At 43.3% G+C, this 27,423-nt stretch overlaps 1 protein-coding gene across 11 annotated transcripts in view; it reads right to left on the reverse strand.

Annotated features, from left to right (window-relative positions):
• The window catches only part of SEMA5B (semaphorin 5B), a 576,167-nt gene that overhangs the window by 137,249 nt on the left and 411,495 nt on the right, over window positions 1–27,423 (reverse strand). For all 11 annotated transcript variants that reach the window (XM_053256885.1, XM_053256927.1, XM_053256858.1 and 8 more), the window contains 3 exons: window positions 19,410–19,472; window positions 5,373–5,471; window positions 3,644–3,857 (listed from right to left, as the gene is read on the reverse strand). In XM_053256885.1, the coding sequence (XP_053112860.1) occupies window positions 3,644–3,857; window positions 5,373–5,471; window positions 19,410–19,472 (376 nt within the window). The remainder of the gene's footprint in view (window positions 1–3,643; window positions 3,858–5,372; window positions 5,472–19,409; window positions 19,473–27,423) is intronic.

A 27,423-nucleotide genomic window follows, 5' to 3' on the forward strand; every position in this document is an offset into this window, starting at 1 on the left:
TGCCATTCACTGAGATATCAAGTGACACACATGCATTTATCAGGCAGCCATTAGAGTACTTCTACTTGTAGAGTCCATCACGATCTTTAAGATCATGCTGACCCACAGCTGGACAATTCCTTCCCTTTTGAAATGTGTCAGGGGCTGAGTGTCAGTCCTGTTTCCACTGGCTTTTAATGACACATGTTTAACAGGAATGGAAACACTGTAATATACAGTTATGTTAAAATATTTTAATGAATTGGCTGTTCAGTTTTGCTGTTTATATTTCTATTTCTATTTAATTCTCATTATCCAACTCATAGATGTGGGGCAAGACAAAAACTGGGGGCAAATAAATACTTTTGAAAATTCTGGATATGCACCTGATGATGGGCTGATATATAAATGACAGCAGTAGAGACTATTCATCAACTTCTGATCTTAGCTACAATTGCTTAAATGAGTTAGTGTCAAAGTTCTCAGAAACTAAACATCCAGATTCAAAAGCCCATATATTCTCCAAAATAAACAGAAGTGTACTATAACCTCATTAATCTGAAGAGATCAAATGCAAGCCAACAAAAATGGATTAATTATAAATTCAGAAGAACAAGAAGACTATTTGCATAGGGTCATAGTAGTTTTATTTATTTTAATGTTTAGTCCCCCAAAGACTGGGTGGGTCCATTGTGGCCATGCTGTGAATGCAATAACTATGATTATTTAAGGTAAATTATTAAACAGCATTTACAGCTAGTTGCACAACAGGGGTTCCACTGTGCTTGGATGTAAATTATGAAATTCAAAAACACAAGTTGTTCCAAATGTAGTTTACAGATCCTAACCCGAGGGGAAAAATGTATTACAAAAATAGGGGTGCCAACTTGTCCTAGGGAGCAGAGGTCTAATTTCTCCTAAGAGCTTCAAGGTAAAGAGAATCTTGGCAGGTCTGAATTCCTACATGACAGTACTACTGTAACCCAACAGCTCAAGACTGGCAACAGAGCAACAACTTTCTTTTGTTTAACCTGTGGTAATCTGGCTGGGGGTGGGTGGATAGGGAAACAATGGGAAAGGAGGGGGATGATGATGAAGAACTGTTGGATCAATGTGGCACCATAGTGGGAAAATAATACAGCTTAATAAAGCTCCAAAGGAATAGCAGTGTCAGCTCAGGGAGGATTTAGGAATACTGGCACAGATACAGACAGTCCTCAGTGTAAAGATGCTTTGAGTTAAGAGTAACAGTACTTAAGATGTTTGCAAACTGCCATCTTGTTTCAACTTTATAACTGTGTTTCAACAACAACAGATGCAGGAAAGGAAGCTTCACTAAACAGCTGCTAGTGCATGTGCTAGAGGAGGAAGTGGTGATAATGATTGCTCAGGTTCACAAGATTGGCAGACTTGGCGGCAGCTGCAGAAGCATTGGCTGACCCACCAGCCAAGATGCTCCCCTTCAGTCACCACTCCTGCTTCCCCTCCTCCTCTTCCTCGCTCACCTGCTGTACTGTGACAGAGAGGGAAAGAGTCCAATATACATGTCACTTCCTGCCTGCCCTCCTTCCTTGCCTAATTTCTGCTAGATGGAAGAGAAGATGGAGATGAGGTACCCAGTTGCCTCCCTTCCTTTGATGGAAAGGTGAGAAAAGGCCAGGAAGGAGCAGAGAAGGAGGTAGGTGGCAAGGGTGATCAAATTCTGATTCTCCACCATCAACTTCTCTGCTGCATGTCTGTGACTGACAAACCACCAGCTTTGAAAGTAGCAGAAAAATATAGGGTCTCTATCCAGCTTTGGTTCAGAAACCAACCCCCATTTATAACATTTTTTCCTATGAGAAAATAAGTTCCAAGTTATTATGTTTCAACTTAAGAAACAATTTCCAGGAACCAACTGTGTCATAAGTCTGAGGACTTCTTGTAAAATGGAATGGAATGACAATAAAGACTGAAAGGGGATTGATATAGCTCAAGTCTCTGGATGACATCCAGAATAAGTTACTCAATAGTACTACACTGGAGTTATTCTAAATGACTATTTAATTTCAATAGGACTTCTGATGAGTAATTAGGTAGAAATGTCAACAACTTTCTTTTTCCCTAGAGAAAACTGACACAGCCAGTGTAGTGATCAGTCACTGAACAGACCCTCCTTTCCCCTAAAGAGTGAACCGGAAGTGAACCCTGTCCTGACTGATAGGCGGTGACCTCTAGGGATCAGCCACTCAGCACACAAGGTGGGACCTTGAGAGCCATGTGGCAGGAAGAGAACTTCTCTTTGTTCAGTTGGAGCCAGGCTGGGCTTGTAACAGGAGGTGGAGTAGCCAGAGAGATGGCTATGAAAAGAACTGCAGATCCTTGAGAGGCAGGATACTTGAATCTCATCAGGTATGGGGTGAGTTTTCAAGGAAAAGGGGATTTAGTCTACGGAACAGTTTGCTAGTCAATTTGCGTCAGAAACCTATGTTGTTGCTGTTTTTGTGTCTGCCTTGCATATCTTTACAATTGTTTTATGGTGTTTTATCTGTAATGCAACTAAGCTAAGAAATGTTGAGCCTGCACCATTCCAACAGGGCGTTGGAAAAATCTCTGTAAACTCTTAAAGGTGCTTTTTGTATTTGCTTACATCTATGTTTTTTGCAACTAGGTAACCGCGATTTTTAAAGTGTGCCATTCCAATATAATATGAGGGCGCTTTTTAAAGTATTCTTGTAGCTACTGGGTGTTCCTTTTTCCTGTAACTAAAAGCTGAGAAAGCCTCAGATGGAAGCAGTCTGTAGTATTTTGAATAAAGTTTATTTTTCTTTTTGTTCTTTGCTATTTTAATCTGCCTCTTGAGTGGATTTTAACTCAGGAAAGCGGGCGGGGGGGGGGGGCTGAAAGGGTTTTTTGTCTCTGGTGCAACACCCATCTCAGGTTTAGTTGCTCAGCAACTTTACCAAGTTTTCTCACCACATGTAAACCTGCACGTAGAGGTTTTTTTGTGTGCTTTTCCAGTAGTAAAAAGGAGAGCCTCCCTGAAAATTAACCCAAGTCAGGGGAGAATAAACTCTTGCTAAGTGGGTGTGGTGGCAGCATACTATCTACCAGGAAAGTTTTGGTGAGCAGTCTTTGTGGGTGAAAGAAAGAGAGAGGATGATTCAGCATTTTTCTTCCCCTGACATGAGCTTGCTCTAAGACAAAGGCTGGGTTAAATCCACTACAGCCAGCACTCACATTTGTATCACTCTTTCCTAGAACTGGATTACAGTTCCCTATTGCATTGTTTACAACTTCTTATTGATATATTATAAATATTTATATACCACTTTTCAGCAAAATAACTTTTCAGTACAATTTACATATAAAATAAAAAGATGGTTCTGTGTCCAAGGGGCTCACAAACCAAAAAGCGGCACAAGGGAGACACCAGCGAACAGTCAATGGAGGGGTGCTGTGCTGGGTTGAACAGGGACAGCTGTTATGCCCTTTCTGAAATTAGAGAGTCACCACTTGGTGTGAACCCAGTTCGAAGGGTTTTTCTTTGCATCCCACTGACCGTTACAACAAATCCTTTTCCTATATACTGTCTGGACTTCATTATTATATAAAGGGAAATGCTACCCTTTCCCAGATTTTTCCCAGCTTGTGTTAATGCTCTTATTTCTTAGAATGCTCTCACCGTTAAGCCACTTGGAGTTGTACTGTGCTGTCCTAAGAGGTGGGACATTTCCGAGGCTGCGGTAAATAGCGGGATCCCGTCCCGAGAAATCAATGACAGTTGCAGCATACAGCTCTCCCTGTGATGTGATCACAGCTGTGGAGTTGTGCCGGGGGTCGTAAGGGCAGCGAGCCACCCCATTTATTTTCTCAATTATTTTGCTGAGATTTCCTACCTGTATTTTAAAAGTGGGGAAGAGCAAGAAAAGGAAGAGAAGGAGAAAATGATGGGAACAATTTGACATTAGTCAAGCAATACATTTGTTCATTTTGTAACCCCACATATGTTCACTTTGTAACCTTTGTAATCCCACATTTGCGTAGATTAAACTAGTAACTCTGGACAATGCTGAGCACACTAGTGAAAAGAGCTTGTACTGATGCTGGATGGTTAGGCATACATGAGCTTTAAGCTCAGGGGTAAATGCTACTCCTATGCAATGGTGTTTATTGTTTTCAGAAAACTTACATCCACTTGAATCTAAGCATCAGGGAGACTGGCCAGCAAGGGAATTCCTTAGCACTACAGACGTGCAATCATAATGCTAGAGTACATCTGACTCATGGTTGACTAATTCACAATTGGCCAAGAAATATGCCTGTTCATTTGCTGCCCATCAGAAACATCTCAACTTCATGATGTTATCTTCACTTCCTTAATAATCTTGCACATGCTCTGCATTCTAGTCCTGCTACTTCAGCTTTATGATAAAATGACCCACTCATTTCTTCCCCTCCTCAACATGATTGGAGATGAAGATTACGCTTCCCTCAGGAACTTAGTTATAATGGCTACCATAATGGATTTTAGATGTTACCATTTATAGAGGCCATTTCTCACATGCACTTACTGCTAAGTGATGACTTCTTAATTTTATGTATCGACGAAGTTGACCAGCCTTGCAGTTTGTAAGATGTCTAGTTGTCACTGATGAGTAGCTATTAGCCCCTGCTACCAGGACTAGCAAGCTCAGAAACACAGTGCAATGCCATGTGGTTAGCAGGTGCAGTCTTCTGTGTTGTCCTTCACTCTTAAAGTGCTATTGGTGTTTTAAGGCAGAAGAGAGTAAGATATGACATCATTGAATTTTAATGGAGGAGGGCCAGCATAGGGCAACCACTCCTTCAATCACGACTTGCAAGGCTATCTGTTCACCGATGAAAACATTATGATTGTCTCCTCAGAACAAAGCAGAGCTCCTACTTCACTTTGATTTTCACCTTAATGTTACTGCTTCTGTGGACACCAGGAAGTGTTGTATTTCGGTAACAACAGCATGCTCTTCAATTAAAGACCTCTAGCAACACTAGAAATCATTTCAGCATGAGTTCCTTGAGAGCCACTACCAACCAGGACTGGCAGTTCTGGGCTGAGTGGAATACTGATCTGATATATTCTATTGACTTCCAATAGAATTCAGCTCTTTTGATGCCTACAGAACCTTATACCTCCTAATCAGGGGCCTATGCTATTCTCCATATATCACCAACATACGTCTCTGACATCTCTTATTATTTCTCCTCACCTTGACAGCTAAAAATCTATTAGAACTGGGATTACTGACTTTGCATCAGTTGCCTTTGGTTAACCATCTTGTAGCATGTTGAACACGAAAATGGGCTCATTATCAAAATCAAAACCATTTGTATCCTGCTCTGACCTATCGTGAAAGAGAAAGGGCACATTTTACCTGTCTGCTGGAACATATAGGTGAAAAGGCATTGGTACCACAAGTGAAAATCTTCTTGCCATAAACAATCAGAACACGAACATAGTTCTGGCATTCCTCCTGAAAGAAAGAAAAAGACACTTTAATACTGGAGACTAATTTGGGCTTGATATAAATTGAGGCACACTAGGGTTTAGCTCTACAATAAGATTTTGATGCCATGCTTTAGCCCTAGAAGATATGAAATAATAATAAAGTCTTCCTGAGCTCCTAGAGATAACCTCTCATCTAAATGATCTAAAAGCTATTTCACTTGATCCTGGCTGGATATGTAGGGTCAGGTTGTGTTTTCTCAATAACACAAGGGAAATAGCTTTTAGATCACAAAGTATACTTTTCATAAAGACTTACATCCCTAATTTTAGAAACCAAACACAGAGGCCATGAATGTATAGATGTATAAATATGTCCTCAAGGCTACTAAACACCAATATGATTAAGGTACATTGTAAGGTACATGATACAGTATGTCAAATGCTATGCATCTACTTCCCTAAATGGATCGTTAGGCCTGTAAATGCCATCAAATGACACTTCAGGTACAGAAAACTTCAAAGATATGTAGAATTCCAGACGCCTGTTTTCATAGGCCTACCGAATGTCTTGTAAGAGTGCAGAGCAAACCTGAAACAGCTAACTACTATTAACAACTATCTAAGATTTCTTTAGAGTCAACCTGGTGCAGGGTGATGTACAGAAATATAGCCCACTGGTTAGATGTGTAAAATTGAAAGACATCAAGTTGAACACAGCCCTCCAAAAACATATTGTGATTTGCCAGGTATTTGTGAACCCTCCTGATTGCACAAGACAGCAGGTAGGCTATGCTCAGCTTGTTGTCACAAATTGTGTAGTCTTCCAAGGGCTTACAATTTATCAACTGCAGTCAAGAATTCACAATAAATAGTGGGGCTGAGTTGGAAATAATCAGATAATTTACAGTATATAAGAAAGTTAAGATTTTACAAGTTTTTGCTAAAGACTTTATTATAATTCAGTATCGAGCAACATTGTAAAACACACTTTCATAAAACTAATAGTCCATGTGTGATATATTCTATAAAACTTAATTAGATTATTGGCAAACTGTGGCAGGGCAATATATGACCCAATCACCTGAAACAAAAATTCAGTATATTTCATTTATGATAATCAATTCCTGTGTTCGATTGTCTATTTCACCATCCTGAAACATTTAACTGGAACATTTAAAATAAGCTAAATTCAAACAATAGAAACACTGGTGCAAAATGCTGGTAATGCTTAGGCTGGTATAAAATAGAATAACGTTTGCTACATGATGAGAAATGATCCTATAGGTTGCATCAGAGGCAAGGGAAAAGAACTGCTTCCCATCAAGCCCATAAACAACAGAGCTATGCGGCAGCTCTTTGAGATGAATGTTATTTGCCACAGTCTACAGTCTGTAGTGAAGCTAGGGGTTTTGGCAAAAATACATCTTCGCTCACTTTATCCCTCCTTTTCCCTCATTGCTCTAGGTACTCCCAGAAAGAAATGTCACTAATCTGACTATAGTCATGGATTGCTTACAGTTCTGGGTAAAAATGCATACCCTGATGTACTGCAGCTCCACATAACTACTGAACTGTATTACAATGTATGTAGCAGTTTGGGGAAAAGAATGAGTTTCAAACATATTCGGTGGGTGGGGGGGGAGGGAATAACTTGCTCAACAGACACAAACACAATTAATTTTAGTCTTTTCAGTTGCTTTACCTTCTCATTCTTTGAAGTTAATTGGCCACTAAACTAAGCCTTTAGTGACAGACCAGCTCTTTCTTATGAGCAAAAACTCCTGTTTCCAGTCCTCCAACTCATAGCCCTGCACAATGTTGAACATTTTCCCAAAGACATAATTTCCACCATAAACCACCTGGGAGGGAAAGAAAGACACTTCCTCGGTCAAAGATAGCTATTTCCTTTCAATTTTGATATGGAAACCAACCCCCTGAAAGGCTATCTATAACAAAATGTTACAAATGTTGCCTATGAGCAAGGTTACATATACTCCAGCTTGCTGTTTTGGGATGTATTTTATCAAGAATGCTAAGAGACTCTGTTGAGCAGATAGCAGGATCAGAATTGCCAGAGCTGGCCTGAGGAGCACTCAGAATAAGCATATCAAGACCGCAATGTTCCTTGGAGATGGTTCACATGCCTTGCTTTTTTCAGTTCCATTATGTCTTGATCAGATATCCCAGGGATCAGATTTGAAATACCTCTCAGTCTGGAAGCAAGACTTCAGTTGTGGAGATTCAATGCATAATCTTTCAGAAACAGATAAACTGAGGGCCATTGTACATGGACCTATCAGATGGAACGTTAAGAAACAAAGGCCTATGTGCGCTGAGCTGACTTCTGTGATCTCACCCTTTTGACTTTCTCTCAACTACATTGTAAGAGAGTAAACTCATCAAAGCCAAGAATGGTTGAGCAAGGTCCTCCTCTCCCTGATGTGCTTAATTATTTAATACTGATAGCCTATCTTAATATATAAACTGCTCAAAACAGCTGACTTCATTTTAAAACAACAACAACAACAATAATAAATATCCACAGTTCAAAAGTCACTGAAATAAAAGAGAAAAAGAGATAGCCAATAAATATCTTATCATCTTCAAGAGAACAATTAAGATCTTCAACCCAACAGAAAAGTCTTCACAAAATAACATAAATGATTTAAATGTGATACTGACCGTGTAAAACTTGCCAGTACTGGATAATACCTAAACCCCATTCAGACATTAAAAAACGCACCACTGTAACTATGTACAGTGGTGCAAATGGGTCAGAAGTCCTGCCCCCAACCCATCAATCATCGTGGTGCCTTATGCCACTCACACTTAGGGAAGCATTTGTGTGATTAGAGAAGCACCCTATCTGTGATGGTGGGCATGTCTGTGATCGCGGTCTTGCAGTCACAATTGGGGCACTTCCCTATTCACACAGATGCTGCTCTAGCGGTGGGAAGCCATGATGGCTGACAAGTTGGGGGCTGGACTTCTGACTCGTTTGCATTGCTGTACATGGCTAAAGTTAAAGTTGTGCCGTCGAGTCGGTGTCGACTCCTGGTGCCCAAAGAGCCACGTGGTTTTCTTTGGTAGAATATAGTCATGTGCACGGACCGGTTCGGAGGCCATTCTAAAGGCCTCCAGACCGGTCCGAGCACGGGGTGGTTTTGGTTCGGGTGGGGGGTTCCACTCAAAACAGGGGGGGCTTTACTCACCCCTTCCATTAAAGTCCCGTATTTTTTGTAGTAATCGGTCCCCCGCCGCCCCCTTCTTTCCAAATCTACCCCCATTACAAGAGGATGGCAGGAGAACTCCCTGCCGTCCCCTTCCCCCTTGCCGGCTGGGCTTCTAGGAAGCCTTTCGCGCGCGTGTGCAAAAGGCTTCCTAGAAGCCATTTGCAGCCCAGCCGGCAAGGTGAGCGGACAGCAGGGAGTTCTCCTGCCATCCTCTTGTAATGGGGGTAGATTTGGAAAGAAGGGGGCGTATTTGGAAAGAAGGGGGCGTAAAGTCCCGTATTTTTTGTAGTAATCGGGCGGCAAGGTGCCGCCCGCTTCAATCTCCTCTCGGCGTGGGGCGGGCTCCTCGTATCCATAATCGGGGCGGCAGGATCGCTCCCAGTCCCTGCCGCCCCCTTCCTAGAAGCCATTTGCAGCCCAGCCGGCAAGGTGAGCGGACAGCAGGGAGTTCTCCTGCCATCCTCTTGTAATGCCATCTCCTGCCATCCTCTTGTACCCTAACCCCCCCTGTTTTGAGTGGAACCCCCCACCCCAGTGCCGGACCGCAGCTCCGCGGTTCCGTGCACACCCCTAGCAGAATACAGGAAGAGTTTACCATTGCCATCTCCTGTGCAGTATGAGATGATATCTTTCAGCATTTTTCCTATATCACTGCTGCCCGATATAGGTGTTTCCCACAGTCTGGGAAACATACCAGCGGGGATTCGAACCAGCAACCTCTTGCTCCCGAGGCAAATTACTTCCCCGCTGCACCATTAGGTGGCTTGTACATGGTTACAGCAGGAATTTTTAAATGTCTGAATGATATAGCTAGCATCATATATAGTGATGCCATGAAGCTGTTCACATGCATACCAAAAATCGGGCTAAGGAAGCCCAGCCTGGTTTTCAGTTATGGCTCCTGGCAGCAGCAAGCCTGCTTAGGGAGCACTGTTCCCTCTAAGGTGCGTGGCTGCAAGTGTGCACCCCCCCACAAGCCTCCCACGCAGTGAGCCCTAACTGCAACTCACTTCTTCTGTGGCTGCTGCTCCCCCCACCTCCTTTCCCCATCACCCCTCACCTCTGTTTCCCCTGCCTGCCGAGCTCTTATAAAGGAGGGAATCATCTCCCTCCATGTCCCATTTACTGCTGCTGCCATGTGGGATCAAGCGATGGGTGGGCAGAGGCGGAGGGGATGGGTGGGAAGGAAGGTCTTCTCTGGGACGGAAGCACCTTGTGGAGCCTCGCTGGGAAAAGGGGTGAAGTTGCATGCTCTCCAGAGTTACTCTCTCTCTCCTCCCACCCCCAGGATCACTGTGCTGCTGATGCTCCTGCCACTGTCTTTCCCCCATAGTCTCATCCCACCCACATCCTCTGCCTCTCCCTGCCCACTGCTCGATCCCACGTAGCAGTGGCAGCGAGGGAGACAATTCCTTCTTTCACAGGAGCCCAAGTGGCGGGCGGAGAGAGGCAAGAGACTGGCAGAATGTCGAGGTGCAGGGGGGAGGGAAAAAGTTACTCACCTGTAACTTTGGTTCTTCTAGTGGTCATCTGTACTTCTACAAAAATGAGCTATGTGCCTGTGCAGAGACCTCATCGGAATTTAACAAGCTCAATTCTCCTACTTTGGGCGGGAACCCTGCCCCCAGCCACTATATGTGGCTGCGCCACTCCCCATCCCCTCAGTCACAGAGTCCAGCTTCAGTGAACCTCGTAGGAAGGACAGGAGGGCATGTAGAAGTACAGATGACCACTAGAAGAAACAAAGTTACAGGCGAGTAACCTGTTGTTCTTCGCCGTGGTCTCTGTCTTTTACACAAATGAACATAAGAACAGTCCTGCTGGATCATGTCCAAGGCCCATCTAGTCCAGCATCCCGTTTCACACAGTGGCCCACCAGATGCTGCTGGAAGCCACAGGCAGGAGCTGAGGGCATGCCCTCTCTCCTGCTCTTACTCCCCCGCAATTGGTACCCAGAGACACCCCGCCCCCGAGGATGGAGGTGGCCTACAACCCTCCGACTAGTAGCCGTCAATAGACCTCTCTTCCATGAAGTTATCCAAACCCCTCTTAAAGCCATCCAGGTTGTTGGCTGTCACCACATCTCGTGGCAGAGAATTCCACAAGTTGATTATGCGTTGTGTGAAAAAGTACTTCCGTTTGCTGGTCCTAGATTTCCTGATAAGAATGGGCACATAAGAAGCTGGCACGATTGTACAATCCAGAGTACCATAAGAAGGCTCAGTGTCAACCAAGGGAGAGCGACAGTCCGGCGCCCAGTATTGATCTTGATATGATTGATCATGACGGTCCCAGGACCGATCCTGTCTGCAAGTCAAGGAGTGTTCCTCTGAGCCCCAACGGGTACCATGTTCTCTAAGAGGGACACTCTCTTGGTGGCTCCAAGGGGGCAACCAGCGCCTAGGCAGCCACGATGCCTCTTCTGTGGGCTTGGTTGTAAAATAGGCCTGTTCTTCCGATGACACATTTTCGGTCTCCACAGGAGCAGATGGTGCATGCTCTGATTGCACTGATGGAGCCATTGTTATGGACCGCTTCAATGATAAGGCTTCCAAAGAACAGAGAACCAGATCCCACAGGGCTGTGCGCAGGTGAGAATTTTTGTGAGCCTGCTTTGTGAACTTCTGGCAGTGAAGACAGGTCTCGACAATGTGGGATTCCCCCAAGCACAAGAGACACTCGGTATGAGTATCGGGGGAAGGGATCTTAGACCTGCATCAAGTGCATTTTTTAAAAGTTCGTTGTGCCCGGCATAAAAGCCGAAGGCCAGCCGGCCACCACACTCCGTCCTGGCTTGGGAGCTCCAAGAAAGGGGGGAACCCGCAAAAAATAAAATGCCAAAGAAAAAACGCTACTACGCGAAGATTAAAGAAACAAAGAAAGGAAGAAATGAAATTTGTAAAGAAGCAGGGTGAAAACAACAAGGGGATAGTAAGATCCTACTCGTTGCCAAGCTGCAGACTCCACAATGTTCAATGAAGTGTGGATGAAGAAAGACTGAGGGGATGAGGAGTGGCGAAGGTGCATATAGCGGCTGGGGGCGGGGTTCCTGCCCAAAGCAGGAGAATTGAGCTTGTTAGATTCCAATGAGACCTCTGTGCAGGCGCATAGCCCATTTGTGTAGAAGACAGAGACCACGTTGAAGAACAAGCAGGGTTCCTTAGCCCGGTTCCTCCTTGAACTCAGAAAGGACGTATGTGGGCAGGGCAGGGCAGGGGAGAAGGTGGGGTTTTCAGCATTACTACAACCAAAGGGCCCCTCTTCGTATAGCTGTTGCATCCCTGGCATCTGAGCAAAGCAAATATCAGTTTGTTTAACAATCGCCGAGTATAAAATGTTCCGAAGTAGGGGCCCTGGTCCCACTCTTGAATGATCTGGCCTTTCATCGTCCCAAACTGACCAATAGGCACGTCTCAATATTACTTTATGCTGACAACATTGTCTCTTTCACAAACTAAAGTAGGGCTAAGTCAGGCCTTAGCATCTTTGAGTGCTTATACTGTAAAGGAGTCTTTGGAGATAAATTACTCTAAAACAAAAGTCCTGGTGTTCGCAAAAAGTCCAAGGGATTTTAAGTGGTCTATAAAGAGGCATAGGATTGACCAGGTGAAGGTGTTCAAATACCTCAGGGTGGTTTTTCACTCCAATGGGAATTACAAAGCTCATCTTAATTATGTCTCTCATATCTTTTCATTTTTCAAGGGGTGCCCTCTTCATCCCTGCAGCCATTACACTTTTCATGGCTAAGGTTTATATCCAGATTCTTTACGGTGCACAAATTGGCCCTTATGATAACTCCACGTCGTTGGAAGCAGTCCAGACAAAATTTCTAAGGGCCATCTTCCAAGTACCTGGTGCTGCTCTCGGAAGAGAGGCTAGAGTTATCACTTTACAGATGAAAATTTGGCTTTGTATAATTAAATTATGGTTGAAATTGGTCTTCTTCCCCACTGGACTTGCTCCTTTAGTACTAACTGACAGCTTCACATCTACCTGGACAACAGCTTTAAAAATGAAGCTCCAACATCTTGGTACGTCCCAGGGAGAACTCATTGGCCGGGGTTTTGCAGGCTATCCATTTTATCAAACAACGGCTCCTAGACACAGACCTCCAAGAGGAATGTGCACATTTGTCAAGGGGAATGTATATAGGCATTCAGAGTTTTAATTTCATACCGGCTGATTACTCAGACCACATTCTCCTATCCAAATTTAGGAGAGCCCTGACCCTTGCCAGATTAAATGTTCTCCCTACTGCGGTCTTGGAGGCAAAATACAATCGAATACCTTATTCAATGCGCCGCTGCCCCTGCGGCTCAGGGGACATAGAGACAACTGCTCATGTAATCCTCTACTGCCAATTCTACAGGGATAGTCCTTCTAACCTTATTTTACCCCTTATAAAGAAATATCCTGGCCACACTGACTTTTTTATCTGGAATATCTGCTGTCAAATTTTAAACCTGAGATTTCTATTAATGTGGCCAAGTTTTGTTTTATTGCTTGCAAACTGCATAAAGCTTGTACTATTAACTCCAAAACTCTGTAAAATGTAAACATATTATGCAAACTGTAATGACTGGTCAATGACCGTAATCAACTTCTACTACTACTACTACTAGTAGTAGTAGTAGCAGTAGTAGTTGTAGGGGGGATATGTCTGAGAGTAGCTCAGGGCCACTAGCAGAAGAGGGTATTTCCTCGCTGATCTCTTTGCCTCAACAACTGGGGTTCTTAAAAGCAGAAGAATTTGTGTTCTGTGACCGGTTCTTTTGATTGCTTTAAGGTAAACCTGAGTTGCCAAAATGAGCTCATATTCTCTTGGAAACAGCATTTCTCCTGCTTTAGTTCTTAAATAAATGTCTCAAACTTTGTAGAAATGTTATTGTTCTCTAAGATATCTGGAGATCAGATGTACATAGTTAGCCCCCAGTTAGCCTGGGCGGGGGGAGATTAAAAAAACTGTGTGCTGCACTTCACAGGGTGCATTACTTATTTACTTGTGTGTGTATCTGTGTGGGAAAGTTATGTGCTCACACTGCCTTGATAATGCCACCCAGAACAAAACTCTTCCCACTCACTGATTATGAAAATCAGAGGGAACACTGTTAGGGAGCTCGCCACTTAGCCTGGGCTTTGGGTGCAAGGGTGCTCCAAAAGCAGGCTAAATGCTTGTGTGTCGGTGACACATGGCTTCACATGACACCTACACACAAGTAGCCTAGTTGGAAGGCTCCCTATAATGCACTGCACACTTGCGCTGTGCATTATGGAAGCTCCAGGGGCCTCCTGGCCCCCAAACCTCCCTGCTCCCTCCCTACTACCGGCAGAAGCTGGCATTCATCTGGGCAGCTGATCCAACCATCCAGCCACATGGATGGGATCATCTGTGGGGGAGGTGAGCTTTTCGCAGCTTCCTCTGCTCATCCCGTCCAAGCCCATTCTCCAATCGTGAGGATGGGCTCTATATACAGTATCTTATATAGTATACAGTATATACATGATACAGTTAGTATCATATCTAAATAATCTCGCTCGCCTCTCTGTGTGCAGCATTAGTATAGTAGGAATCTACTGATGTGCTAACACTTGCACATGCAGGAACCAGTATTTTCATTTCCCTTGAGCTTCACACAGGCTAAATGCTCAGAAGAATCAATATGGGTTCCAATGGGCATACAGATGCAGATTTATGATTATTCTGATTGGTACATGATATAAAAGTAATTCAAGATACACCCCAAAACCTAAGGAATAGGAGAGGCAAGAAATCTGATCAGTGATCTCCCTTACAACAAGTCAAACCAAAGCCTCAAGCTTTTCAGAGGCTGAAATTTGATTCAGCAGGATGTTTACATGTAAATGAATCCCCTGCTATGTGATGGAGTGCCATGGCACATTTGGTAAACTACAGAAATTCAAGTATAAACTTAATTAACATTTACAAATGCCTCCTCCTTGGCCTACAGTTGTATGATTCAGCCAATGACTGTGTTTAGGAAAAGGAGACTACGCTCCAAGCTCTGGCATCTGCGAGCCTCTGCTGCTCCTGTCTTGTTCTAACTTAGTGATAAACCTTTGCAATGCAGGATTAATTTTCTTGATTTAAAATATGTTTATCCCACTCTGCAGTCCAGAATCATCCAGGACATCTCACAATAAAAAACAATAAAAAGTAATTTTTAAAAAACAGTGGTTGACATATGGAGAAAAATTACTCAGAGTAGTCCCACTGAAATAAAAAGGACAAGTTAAGAAAATCCTAACTTGTCCTTTTCATTTTAATAGGACCACTTTGAGTAATTTTCTTCAGTATGTCAGCAATTAACTAAAAACAGACAAAACAAACACAATATTGTAATAAATACAGAGGCACAGACTATCAACGCAGATTCAAATAATGAAGTCAATTTGCATTTAGCTCAAATGCCTGCTAAAATAACCATCAAGTCTTCACTGCCCATCAAAAGATAAGCAGCAATTGGCCAGGCAGGCTTCTCTTAGAAGGGCATTCCACAAAAGGAGTGCCGCAACTGACTTGTTGCACATTTTATTTACACGTTTATTTTGTGCACATTTTGGTTGCTGGGGGTTGGGAAAAACAGGGGATTCTTTTGGCAAGCTCCACGAGGGCATACCCATTCAAAGCTCCCAGATAACGAACGGCCACTTCCACGATGACAATGTCTTGCACATCCTCAACTGTCCATGTGATCTGAGAAGATGTGTGTTACTGAGATGATGAAAATACAATTCAGGCAGTTGGAAAGCATGTAAATTTCCTGACTAAAGCTACCTCTGTTTATTAGAATGGCGCAGTGAGAAAATGACATGACCAGCAAGCCAGAGGTTGCCAGTTCAAATCCCTGCTGGTATGTTTCCCAGACTATGGGAAACACCTATATCGGGCAGCAGCGATATAGGAAGATGCTGAAAGGCATCATCTCATACTGCGCAGGAGATGGCAATGGTAAACCCCTCCTGTATTCTACCAAAGAAAACCAGCATCAGAGGCACGATGCCTCTCAATACCAGTTGCAGGGGAGCCACAGCAGGAGAGAGGGCATGCACATACCTCTTGCCTGTGGGCTCCCCGGGGGCGTCTGGTGGGCCACTGTGTGAAACAGGACGCTGGACTAGATGGGCCTTGTGCCTGATGCAGCAGGGCTGTTCTTATGCTCTTATCCACAGGGCTTTGTGGTCGCCAGGAGTCGATATCGACTCGACATCACACTTTTATCTTTACGATTAATATTACAAAAATGATTTTTTTTTAAAGAAAGAAAGAAAACTCTCAATACTGTGTGACAAAATGTGTGCTATAAAACAGCAAAGGTAAAAGTAAAGTTGTGCTGTCAAGTCAGTGTCGACTCCTGACGACCACAGAGCCATGTGGTTTTCTTTGGTAGAATATAGGAGGGGTTTACCATTGTCATCTCCCACGCAGTATGATTTGATGCATTTCAGCATCTTCGAACCGGCAACCTCTTGCTCCTTAGGCAAGTTACTTGCCCGCTGCGCCATTATAACCAGCATATAAAACAACAAAACATCCCCTTCAATAGGAAGTACAGGGTGGGTGAGGGGAAGAGTGCACTAACAAATTGCCCCCTTCTGCTGAATAAGTGCTGCTTAAGGGAAGAGAAAATGTATACAATCAGTCCTTTCCCTAACAGGTCAAGTAATTACTTTTAATGGGCTCCCCGTGACCCTCATTGTGTTTCAGGTCAGCTACAGTCAATGTTTTCCAATAGCACCCTAAGAAAGCAACACAGCCTCAGGACTTCGACTGGGGGGGAAACAGATTTTGTTCCTCTGCCTTTTCAAAGAAATTTCATTCAGGGAGTGCAGGGAGACAATGTATTTGCTGCCGTCTGTCCTAATTTTCTTTGAACACCTTGCAGGCTGCATAGCACTATTATTAACACGCTCTTGGATATTTATATTTATTTCTTTAGACAAACAATTTCATTAATCAGTTTTGCCCAGCGTCCCAGCCAAGCTGTCTTCTCTTGGCGTGCAGAAGATACCAAACAGGATTTACTAATGATTTTCTGTCTCTTGTTTGTTTTTAATGTCTGCGAGACTCTTTATTGCTCCAGGGCTTACAAACCATTTTTAGGAAAGATGGAAAGGACTTGTACCGCATTCCGCCGTGAAGAAACAATGGAAAGAGGCTCAGCCATTTGGAAAAGGGGCCACTAAAAGGGCTACGCTCTGACCCATGGCGATGGTGGATTTTCTGAGGCTCAAGCTAAGGAAACTTCCCAAGTCAAGAGAACAAATGAAGTCTCCAAGTGTAAACATGGCCAAAAATGCCCCAAAAGGTTTATGTCTGTTTTGGCATGTTTATACTTGGAGACTTCATTTGTTTTCCTAGAGCTCATTTCCATTCAAACAGGAAAAGGACAAAGCTGCGCCATATATACCTTAGCAAGTGGAGGATGGAAAGTGTAGGAATAAAGACAGATGGGGGTGAGGTGGGGTGGAATGCTACCCTGCAGAGCCCAAAGCAAAATCTAGGGTGCAATTCCAGATTAAGGCAGCACAGGAAATCAATGAAGAGGCACGTCTGATTACAGACAGAAATACCTGTCCTGACTCAGAACAGAACATAAGGGGGCTCAGTGAGGGCAAAATCAGGTAAATAGCAAGTTAGGTTGACAGTGCAGAACTTTAAATAGCTCCAAGTGAGAAACAAAGCTCCCAACTAAGCCCTTATCTGGCCCTGACAACCTTTTCCAAGCTCTGATCCCTTGCTGTATAAGCCTTATATTGATCTGACCAGCTCTTCCTCCTTGGAGTCCTGGCTGGCACTCAGAGCCATGCCAATACCTAGACAGAGCCTATGGACACAGAAAAGGTCCAAGTAGGGCCAATACCCTGGAAAACCTAGGCCTAAATAGAAAAACATTTATAGCCTTGCCAAACTGGGCCAGATCAAGGTCAATGGGCTGCCTGTGAAGAGCTGGAGCTGCACTGACACCTGGGACTACAACAAGAACAACTTCTTGCTCTACTTTGTAGCTTCAAATGGCTCATCACAAGGGGCACAAGTGTATAGTTCAGGAATCTTCCAATCTAAACCCTGGCTGACGGTAATGTCCCAATGTGGGGAACAGCAGGAAAGATAAACTGGACATACAGAGACAATGAAGCAATTGCTTCATTAGTCCCAAGTATCTTCACTGATGAGACTCACAGTCACTCTTCTTTGGGACTGGGGAGATGGTAATGCGGAGCATAGGTCTGTACCTGCATTATGGCCCAAATCCAGAGACACCTTGACATCAAGAGTCATTATCAGCATTGTACAAATCACCACTTCCTTCCTACTTGGAGAACCATATGCTTTTTATCAAGTATTTAAATGAGGATCCAGTAACTGAAGGTAGCTCTAGATGCAGCATTATGGGTAACACAGAACCACTGTCCTCAATTTTTAAATGGTAAATATTCTAGTAGGGCAAAATTACACATTCCATGCTATATGTAATCAGGGCCAGACCTAGGGTCATGGACAGACTAGGCGAAATTTGACTTTGGTGTCCTCCCCAGCCAAGAAGTGTGGAGCCCCAGCTCTAATTTTAACCACGCAAGCTGATCATTTGCTGGGATGGGAGAGAGTTCAGAACAAGAGAAAAAGCAAAGCAAGGCAAGGCAGGCTTTGCTTGCTTGCTCTACGCCCCCCCCTTCCCCTCCAGGAAGGAGGACAAATGGGCACTTTCAGCAAGGAAATGGAACATGTCCTTGCATGGAGAGGAAAATAGAGGAGGCATATAGCACCGCCTCAAGAATTGGGACCCTAGGCGACCTAGTGGATAGGCTGAATGGGGACCCTAGGCTGGCTACTGGACAAGCTGCCCCATATGTAATATGGGGCAATTCAATTCATACAAAACAAAACAAAGACAGAACAAAAGCAAAGCCCTTTCAGGAGGGAGGAATTCAGAGCAGCGGAGCAGCATGGAAAGGAAGGGCATGTAACCCTTTCATCATCTACCATTTCCTCACTCCAAACGACAACTCCCAGAATCTTCCTTACTCATCCTACATGCCAAAGTTTCTAGTTTTTCTTTATTTGTTTGTTGAGATAGAGCTCCCCTTAACACATTTTCCATTTCAATAGGAAACCTCTACACCTTGTCTCATGTGCACAGGAATACACGCACAACATGCTGCTTCCCAGCCTTTCCAGCAGGCACCGATGCAGAGACCTTTGGAGCATCCCAACTTTCCAGTGCTGGCAGGCTGTGGGATGGCCATCCAGCCACCTGAGCTGCTGTTGACCCATTGCCTAAGCAGGCAGCAGCAAAACCTTGCCCCCTTTGAGTCCGAAAGTGTTGGGAGGTCCAGGTGAAACCAGCTGAATAGAGGGGGAATGAGCAGGCGTGGAGGGAGGCTGGCGGCAGCCCGTGTTCAGCCGCCGCCCCTCCCCCCGCCTCTGACATCAGACGCAGTGGCCCGGCCTGCCACACCCCCACATCTGACATCAGCCGTGGGGGTGTGGCTTCCCTCTCAAACAGGGCCGCGTGGCCCAGTTTGGAAGGGAGATCAGCATAATTCAAATATCTGACATCAGATGCTCATTATGGATATGTATTTATATATTTATTTATTTAACATTTTTATACCACCCAAAACTTACATCTCCACTTATTCCATAGTGGTAGAAAATCAGTACTTTAACTATAAGTACTTTGTATTCAGGGAGAAGGATGGACACATACCTCAGTTTTTCCTTTACTCTGACAGGATCTCCTGGTGTCTTCATCTGAGCTCCATTCTGTTGCCTGGGGAACCAAAACCAAACAAGCCATATAAGAATACTATTAACTATTGCTCTTTGGCTAGCCCTCATCTGGAGAATCAGGTGAACCTTTAACAGCAACTTATGCCAGCCAATATACAGCAGACACCTTAAGTGGAGCAGCAGGGAAATTCTGACTAACAAGCAGAAGGTTGCCAGTTCGAATCCCCATTGGTACTATATCGGGCAGCAGCAATATAGGAAGATGCGGAAAGGCATCATCTCACACTGTGTGGGAGGAAGTAATGGTAAATCCCTCCTGGATTCTACCAAAAGAAAACCACAGGGCTCTGTGGGCACCAGGAGTCAAAATCGACTTGATGACACACTTTACCTTACTTACTATAGGAGACTCTCTTGTTTACATCCAACATCCTTTTGTCAACTCCAAAGAAAAGGTAAAGGTAAAGTGTGCCGTCAGGTCAATTTCGACTTCTGGCACACACATTGCCCTGTGGTTTTCTTGGGTAGAATACAGGAGGGGTTTACCATTGCCTCCTTCCGCAAGTATGAGATGATTTCTTTCAGCATCTTCCTATATCGCTGCTACCCGATATAGTACCAGCGGGGATTCAAACAGGCAGCCTTCTGCTTGTTAGTCAAGCATTTCCCCACTGCGCCACTTAAGGAGACTAACTCCAAATAAAAGGCAATCAATAAAGAAACCAGTCCTCCAGAGGCTGAGACAACTAACACATTAAAATGGGGGGAGGGGGTTGATGACATCAACTTTTAATTTTCATATGATTGCAAATAGCATTATAATTCAGGGTTAACTAGCTTTAACAAAAAGTACTTTCCAAAGGATTTCTTATTTGTGTAAATCTTAGTAATTCATTCATTCATTCATTCATTCATTCAATTTCTATACTGCCCTTGTAAAAAATGGCTCAGGGCAGTTTACACAAAGAAACAACAAATAAATAAGATGGATCCCTGTCCCCAAAGGGCTCACAATCCCAAAAGAAGCACAAGATAGACACCAGCAACCATCACTGGAGGTACTGTGCCTCTGGAGGTTGATAACTGAGAGTGTCTGGAGATTTCAGTATGATCACAAGTTCTTCCACATCATTCTGACACTATTTTCTGGTGTGTGTGGTTTCCTGTTTAAAAAGGAGAACAACCGTAAATAGGGTTGCCATATTCTTGCTTTCCAAATCCAAGTGCCTAATTTGCATATTATGTAAATTAGCTGGAAAATAATTTCTGAGCAGAATAGTAACTTCATGTTTTGCTCCATATCTCCACTTCAACAAAGGCTAGAGCTTAGTTTGTTTGTTTGTTTTTTTAAATGAAAACTGAAATCTGGGAGAATCTGGGTCGGATAAGCAAGCTGGGTGAGATGCTTAAAACCCAGGTGAAACCCGGAATTTCGGGGGACATGGCAACTCTATCTCAACTCTAAACATCTATCTCATTCACCGCCTTTAAGTTTATCTGTATCAGTCAAGTTGCAGATATGATCATGTTGTTGTGCTTCACCTTTGACCTCAGCGATTTCAGGGACTTTTGGTGGCCACAGGTGTGAAAAAGGGAAACTATCTTTAGAAACCTAGCTACTATACAAAGGGCTATAAAAATACTACACCCAATGCAGAAATATATAAGGACATCTATTTCTTACACAATCCTTTTAAATGTATCTATACTTGTGTCATGATGGCACAAATTCATATGTTATATTTGTTGAGGATAAGGGGGAGATAAGCTTAAGTAAGGTACATACAATGTATACCCTTGCACAATGGCTTGCAAGCTAAGCTTCCTCCTAATTTTGATTGTGCTATTGTCTTACCTGGAAAACTTTTCAACAAAAGAGGTTTTTTTCAGCTTAATTTTGACCTGCCTTCAATTATGACTTAAACTGTTGCAACTGAGCTCAGGATCATTATGGGTGGGTGAGTGTTTGCTAACCCTCTAAAGCAGGAGTGGGCAATCATGGCCATCCACCTGTTGTTGAACTACAACTCTTGACAATAAATTGTGGCTGGGGATTATGGGAATTGTAGTTTAACCACAGCTGGATGGCCAGGATTACCTACCTCTGCTCTAAAACCATTAGAATCAGTTCAAATTCAGCACACTCTCCAATATACTTGGCACTGTGAAGCATAAAAACTCCCAGCTGAAGGTACAGACTGTAACAGAAAACCACCTGATCCCTCACTGAAATACTTGTGACTCTCCATGAGATCACATGAGATCTCCCCAAAACCCTTGGGCCTTCATCTTCATTCTTCCATTTTATAGGCTACTTACTTTCAGTTACACTAAAAACTTGAATGGACCAGAAGTGCCCCAATCACCACCAGCATCCCCCAGCTATGCTACAGCCAGAGCTTAAGAAACAGGACACAGCCCCTTTAAGACATTCCAGGCTCAGGTGAGGCTGCAGTGCTGCCTCTGTATTTAACGCCTAAGTTTGCCACCACTGATTGCTGAAGCAATTTTGTGGTGGATGTATGCTACCTTGATTCTGCTCCTGCTTTCTGATCCTTTGCTTGTTTTTGGACTCTGACTTGCCTGCCCCTAGTGGACTGATCTTTGGCTCCCGACTTTCTGCTTGTTTGACTTTGTATTGCCTGCTCCCATAGTGTGCTTCCTGCCACATCTGATTCACCCAGGTACGGCAGCTTTATTAAGAATAAACGTTCTCAAATTGGACCTGGTATCCCAATACTTAAAAAAAAAAATAGTGAAAAATAAATGGATATATATTATAAACATCCCTTGTGGATTTCTGTTCTGCAGAAATATGGGGAATATACTTGCAAAGTTTGTGGCTAGCTGATGAATGATATATAAGCATACGGCATCTGAGATAGGGATGACCAGAACAAAGCAGCAGCAGGAGTGGTAAGGAGAGACTGTAGGGGTGTGTGCGTGCGTGCACGCACATATGTGAGAAAGAGATGAGGAACACATTTCACAGGATGCCTGTGTCTCACACAGGAACCTCTTCCTGCCTTCAATATTTATCAGTCAAAGTAAAACCAACAACACCCACCCCCACCCTCTGAATCAGGAATGGTGTGTTTCTGGAAAGTCCCAAATGAAAACTAGTCCTGTTCAATCTTTAGTGCACTCTTGGAAAAGCTGGATATGCTTCAGAGATAATCTAACAAAGAACCCACCCTGCCAGTTTCATAGTAGTGTAAGCACTCAGTTAGGGTGAGTTTACTTCTCATTAGTCAGATAATGACTGCAGTTATTGCTTGATTACTTGAGCATGTCATCTGCTATATTCAGTCAATGCATATCAATGCTCCTTATAATCTCCGGTACTGACTCCAAAATTGGACCCAACCTGAATGAAGGTGCACATAATACTTATCCATCCCGACTCCTCATTGTGCTAGCATATGGAAAGATTAGGAGCAACATAGGCTGCTGAATGAATATAAGGAAGAGAGATTGAGATCAGTCTCCAGTACTACAAATGAGAGACTGCTAGTTCAAAGCTCGAGAACTGCTTGAGAACTAAATTGATTATGCAGACTCTGCCGGCTTCCTCTTGAAAACTGGATGGTGCTGCCTGGCATCGGCTTACTCCATACTTCAGTTCAGTAAGAACTGGATACAATGGTAGTGTTCCTCTGCATGCACATACAAAATATATTGTGGGCTCACCCTAACAGGCCCTTCTTTTCTGAAAAATAGCACAAACCAGAGATTTAAGCATTGGTTTTTTCAGTAGGATCTTATGAGAGAGGTAAAATATCAGGGCGCAAATCCTGTGAAACAATGGATCGATTCAGGAAATATGTTTTCCCCAGATTTAAACATGACAAAAGCACCCTCATGCCACACTGAAGAAACCAAATATGTCCTATCTAAGGCCCAGCTCTGAAGCAATAAGAAGATGAAATGTGAGACTGTTCCACATACCATCTCTCTTGTCAGCCAGCTGTGATATTGTCTAACCTCAGATCATTTTTGACAAACTAAAAGGAAAACAAAACTCACACTAACAACCTCCACACATGTGCTGGTTTTGTTTTCCATTTCAGAAACACCCAGGAGCTACACTGTCCATTACTATACCAGTTTAGCTTGACATCACTTGACAGAACAAAATGAAACAAGGGGGAAAAAATGGTTGCTTTTAGCAATCAATAAAACTTTCACAAGGTAAATACTCTATTTTCTCCAAGAATTGCACCTATTTTCTCCTAGAACTGCACCAAGTGGTGCACCAATAAGAGAACTTCTGCAGAAAAATCTCTATTTTCTACAGACCTAAGTTCATGTCAGAGTACAGTATTCCCATAGCAATGTGTAAGCAACACTGCCCTTAAGTTGCTCTAACCTAACAAGTAATCCAGTAAGCCTGGTAATAATAGAAATCCTTGACAACAGAGAAAATTATGGAACTATGTTGCTGGTGACTGCTCCATTAGTCAATTCAACTTTAATTACAGTCCAGGGGACAATTAAGTAGAAAGGAAGGGCAAGCTGTGTTTTACTAGGCTCCTGAACATGCTTTGGGTATGTTGTGAAGGAAACGGCCAAAGACTGAGAAACCCTTGTACGCAAGAGGAATATTAATGCTGTTGGTAAAGCAGGACCTCGTGGACCTTGCCCCTAATAACGATCTAATACACTACACACTTCCCCAGATCTCTTTCTGCAGACTCTCCACACTATACCAGTATGCTGTTCAAACCATCTCCTTCAAGTTCAAAGCCACCTCCTATCTGGATTATATACATGAAAACATTTACTTTCCGTGTGTGTGCATGTGTGTGTGTGCGTCATCTTTCATCCCCCATTTTTAATACCTTTATGCTATTCCAAAAAGATATCTTATACTCAGACCCACTTTTATGGGTTTCACTTTACAACACACAGTGAGGCTGTGAGGCTGTTCTCACAAGCAGCCTAGCCTGGGCTAGGCTCGGATCCACATGGATCCGAGCGCTCCTGCCCAGCCTAATCCCACCCCTAATCCCGGCTCTTAGCCAAGGTTAAGAGAGTGAATGCTCCCTTAACCCAGCTGCCAGGATCATGTGTCTCCTCGGACTGCATGCAGTCTGAGGAGACAAGGAGATGGGAGCCTAGAGCACCCATCTGACAGGGGATCCGTCAATGCACAGCACTTGTGGCACGGTGCATAGTGGGATATCCGGAGGCCTCTGGATATGCACAATCTGGTGTACTGTGGGATATCCGTGCATGGTGCAGAGCAGCATTTCCCAGCATTTACTCGATCGTCTGAGGGGAAGGTGAGTTGGAACAGCCTTCCCCACCACCACTCCGGTAGTGTGAATGGCCCCAGTATGTACCAAAACTTTGGACAAACTTATTTCACCATCCATTAAATGGACAGAAAGACCCTATATTAAATTCCTGATAATCCTGGCTTGAAAGACACATGTTTCTAGCCATCTACAAAATATGTTTTTTAAACCTGAGATGATCCCATTACTACCATCACTACTGAATGTTTGCTATATGTAGAGTCTTATTTTCTTTTCTGTACACAGCAGAAATTATGTACAGTAGGGTTCCCCTCTCCCCCGTAGATGGGTTCACATGACTGCTGCCCAGTTTGAAAGTGGGGGAAAATGTTAGAAGGCAAGAGCATACATGCCCAGGAGATATGACGTCTGAACCTGCCCAAGTCCAGTTCCTGCCCTACTCCTCCCAAGATTTTGTCGATTTCTATCTCCAAGATTTGAAACTGTGCAGGAGACATGGGACAGGAACTGGACTTGGGTGGGTTCAGACATCATGCCTGCTGAGGGCATGAACTCTGTACATAATAGAAATGATATGCCTTCCAACATTTGACCAACAATTTCCTCACTTCCAGACTGGGCGGTAGTCGTGTGAACCCCCAGAATACTAACTATATCATTTCTATTCTGTACAGAGTCTAAACACAGCAGAGCACATGAAGGAGAAGAAGAGGCCATAATACAGGAGCAATGACCTCGCATGGCAGGACTAAGAGAAATACTTCATGAACACAGAAAAACCAAATGGCAAATTAAGGGGAGAACTAAGGTATTTGGTTAAACAATTTAAATGGCAAAAGCCAAGGAAATGAGAAATCAAACCATTCCTGTCCTTAATAGTCTTAACAATTGCCTTATCTCTGTGCCGCGACATGAGTCAGTGAAGGAATAAACATATCCACAGAAAGACATAATACTAGACTGTTAAAATGTAATATGAACACTTTAGCTAGAATCCAATGTTTGCAAAGAAAATATCCTTTAAAACCATACTTTTATTCAGCAATGTGTAAATCTTAAAAGAATGTTTAACTGTGAACTGGATCATGGTCACTATCAATTAATGACCAGTGCAATGTTTTGGTTCAATTCCAAACTTATCTACTTTTTAAAAGGAAAATTCAGAAATTCACACTATTATGAGAGTGTAATCCATACATTACTGCTATAATGCACATCTATACATTTTCCTTGTGCATAAAACACACACTTTGTTGCCTAAAGTCACATTCTATGACATTTTGAAGCCTACATAGAGTGGGAGATAATCAAAATTGAGAACCTATTGCAGAAGAGTGTTGGAGAAGACTCATTGGAGAAGACTCTGGGGAGTAGAAGCGAAGACTGTGGGAAGCAAAATGGGGGTGCAAGAGCAGGGTCTGGGTCTGGCTACTCACTTTAACTTTTTCCATTGCTATCAATCACTCTTTACATCATCTAATGTAATAGCTTTTGCATGCCTTGAATTTTTGAACTGCACACATTTTTTTTTAGACTTTTTGGGGTGTGTGGGTGAGGTGCAACTACACCTTTTGTATCTAGCTGAGCATTAAAAAAAAGCCCTGACCAATGGGTAATTTAAATAGCTCTGTCTCATCCTTCCTCATAACGTACCATGGTTCTGCTTTAGTCAAAATGCCAACAGTGCCTTTGATCATTTCGCCTTATCTAGTCTTTTAAACAACCTATCATTCCGAAGAGCCTTTATATGGCTATATGAGTAAAGAGACACTCTTGAGTCAAATGTCATCAACACCCAAAAAATCCTTGCCAAGACCAGTATGAGATCTTTCATGGCTGAAGCTCCTGTAAACATAAGCAACAACTCACAATAATTCATGGATGGATTTTAATTTATTTTATTGTAATAACTCTCATGTACCCATTTCTCCATCACACAGAGAGAAACACAATCTCTTCACACACAGACACAACCACTTAACCAGTTCACAGACACGTTTCGCCATATTTTTATACACACAGCTGATTCACATGTGGAGAAGGCTATAACTTAGCAGTAAAGCTATGCCACTAAGCTTCACCACTAAAGCATGACATGCAGAAGGCCCTACATTCAATCCCTACCATTTTCCAGGGCAGGGAAAGACCCCTTTCTGAAAACCTGGATTGCTGCTACCAGTCGCACAGACAGTACTGAGCTAGATGTACTCAGTAGAAGGCAGCTTCCTATGCTAAGTGATAGAGAGTTGGGCCTGAGGGGGGCAAGTCAGACAAACCTTTCAGCCCTTTCTTGAGTTCAAGCTCTTAGGCCTGTACGTTTCTTATACGATTATAAAATGGTGGGTCATAAAATGGTGGACATGCTCAGCAGCAGGGGAGTAGGAGTGGCTGGCAAGGGAAGTAAAGAGAGCAAAGCAGCTCCGGAGACAGAGTGGTGCATGTTATTTGGACACATCCACCTAATTATAAGAAACACACAGAAATATCCATCCATCAATCCAACCACCCCTACATAGGAGTGTCAGGGAAGCCATATATAATGCCATAGTGTTTTCATAAACAAATCTGGAGAGCCCCCACCCCAATATGGAACAGCATTTCCTTCACACAAAAGAAAGGTTTTGGGACTTGAGATCTGCATCAAGACATGAATGAACAACTTTCATCCAGAGAATTTTTTTCTGGTTTTCTTGGTTTATTTAACCAATTTATTACAAAATATTATATAGA

This window comes from Hemicordylus capensis, chromosome 1 (assembly GCF_027244095.1).
Source record: "Hemicordylus capensis ecotype Gifberg chromosome 1, rHemCap1.1.pri, whole genome shotgun sequence".
In the NCBI taxonomy this organism is placed as follows: Eukaryota; Metazoa; Chordata; class Lepidosauria; order Squamata; family Cordylidae; genus Hemicordylus; species Hemicordylus capensis.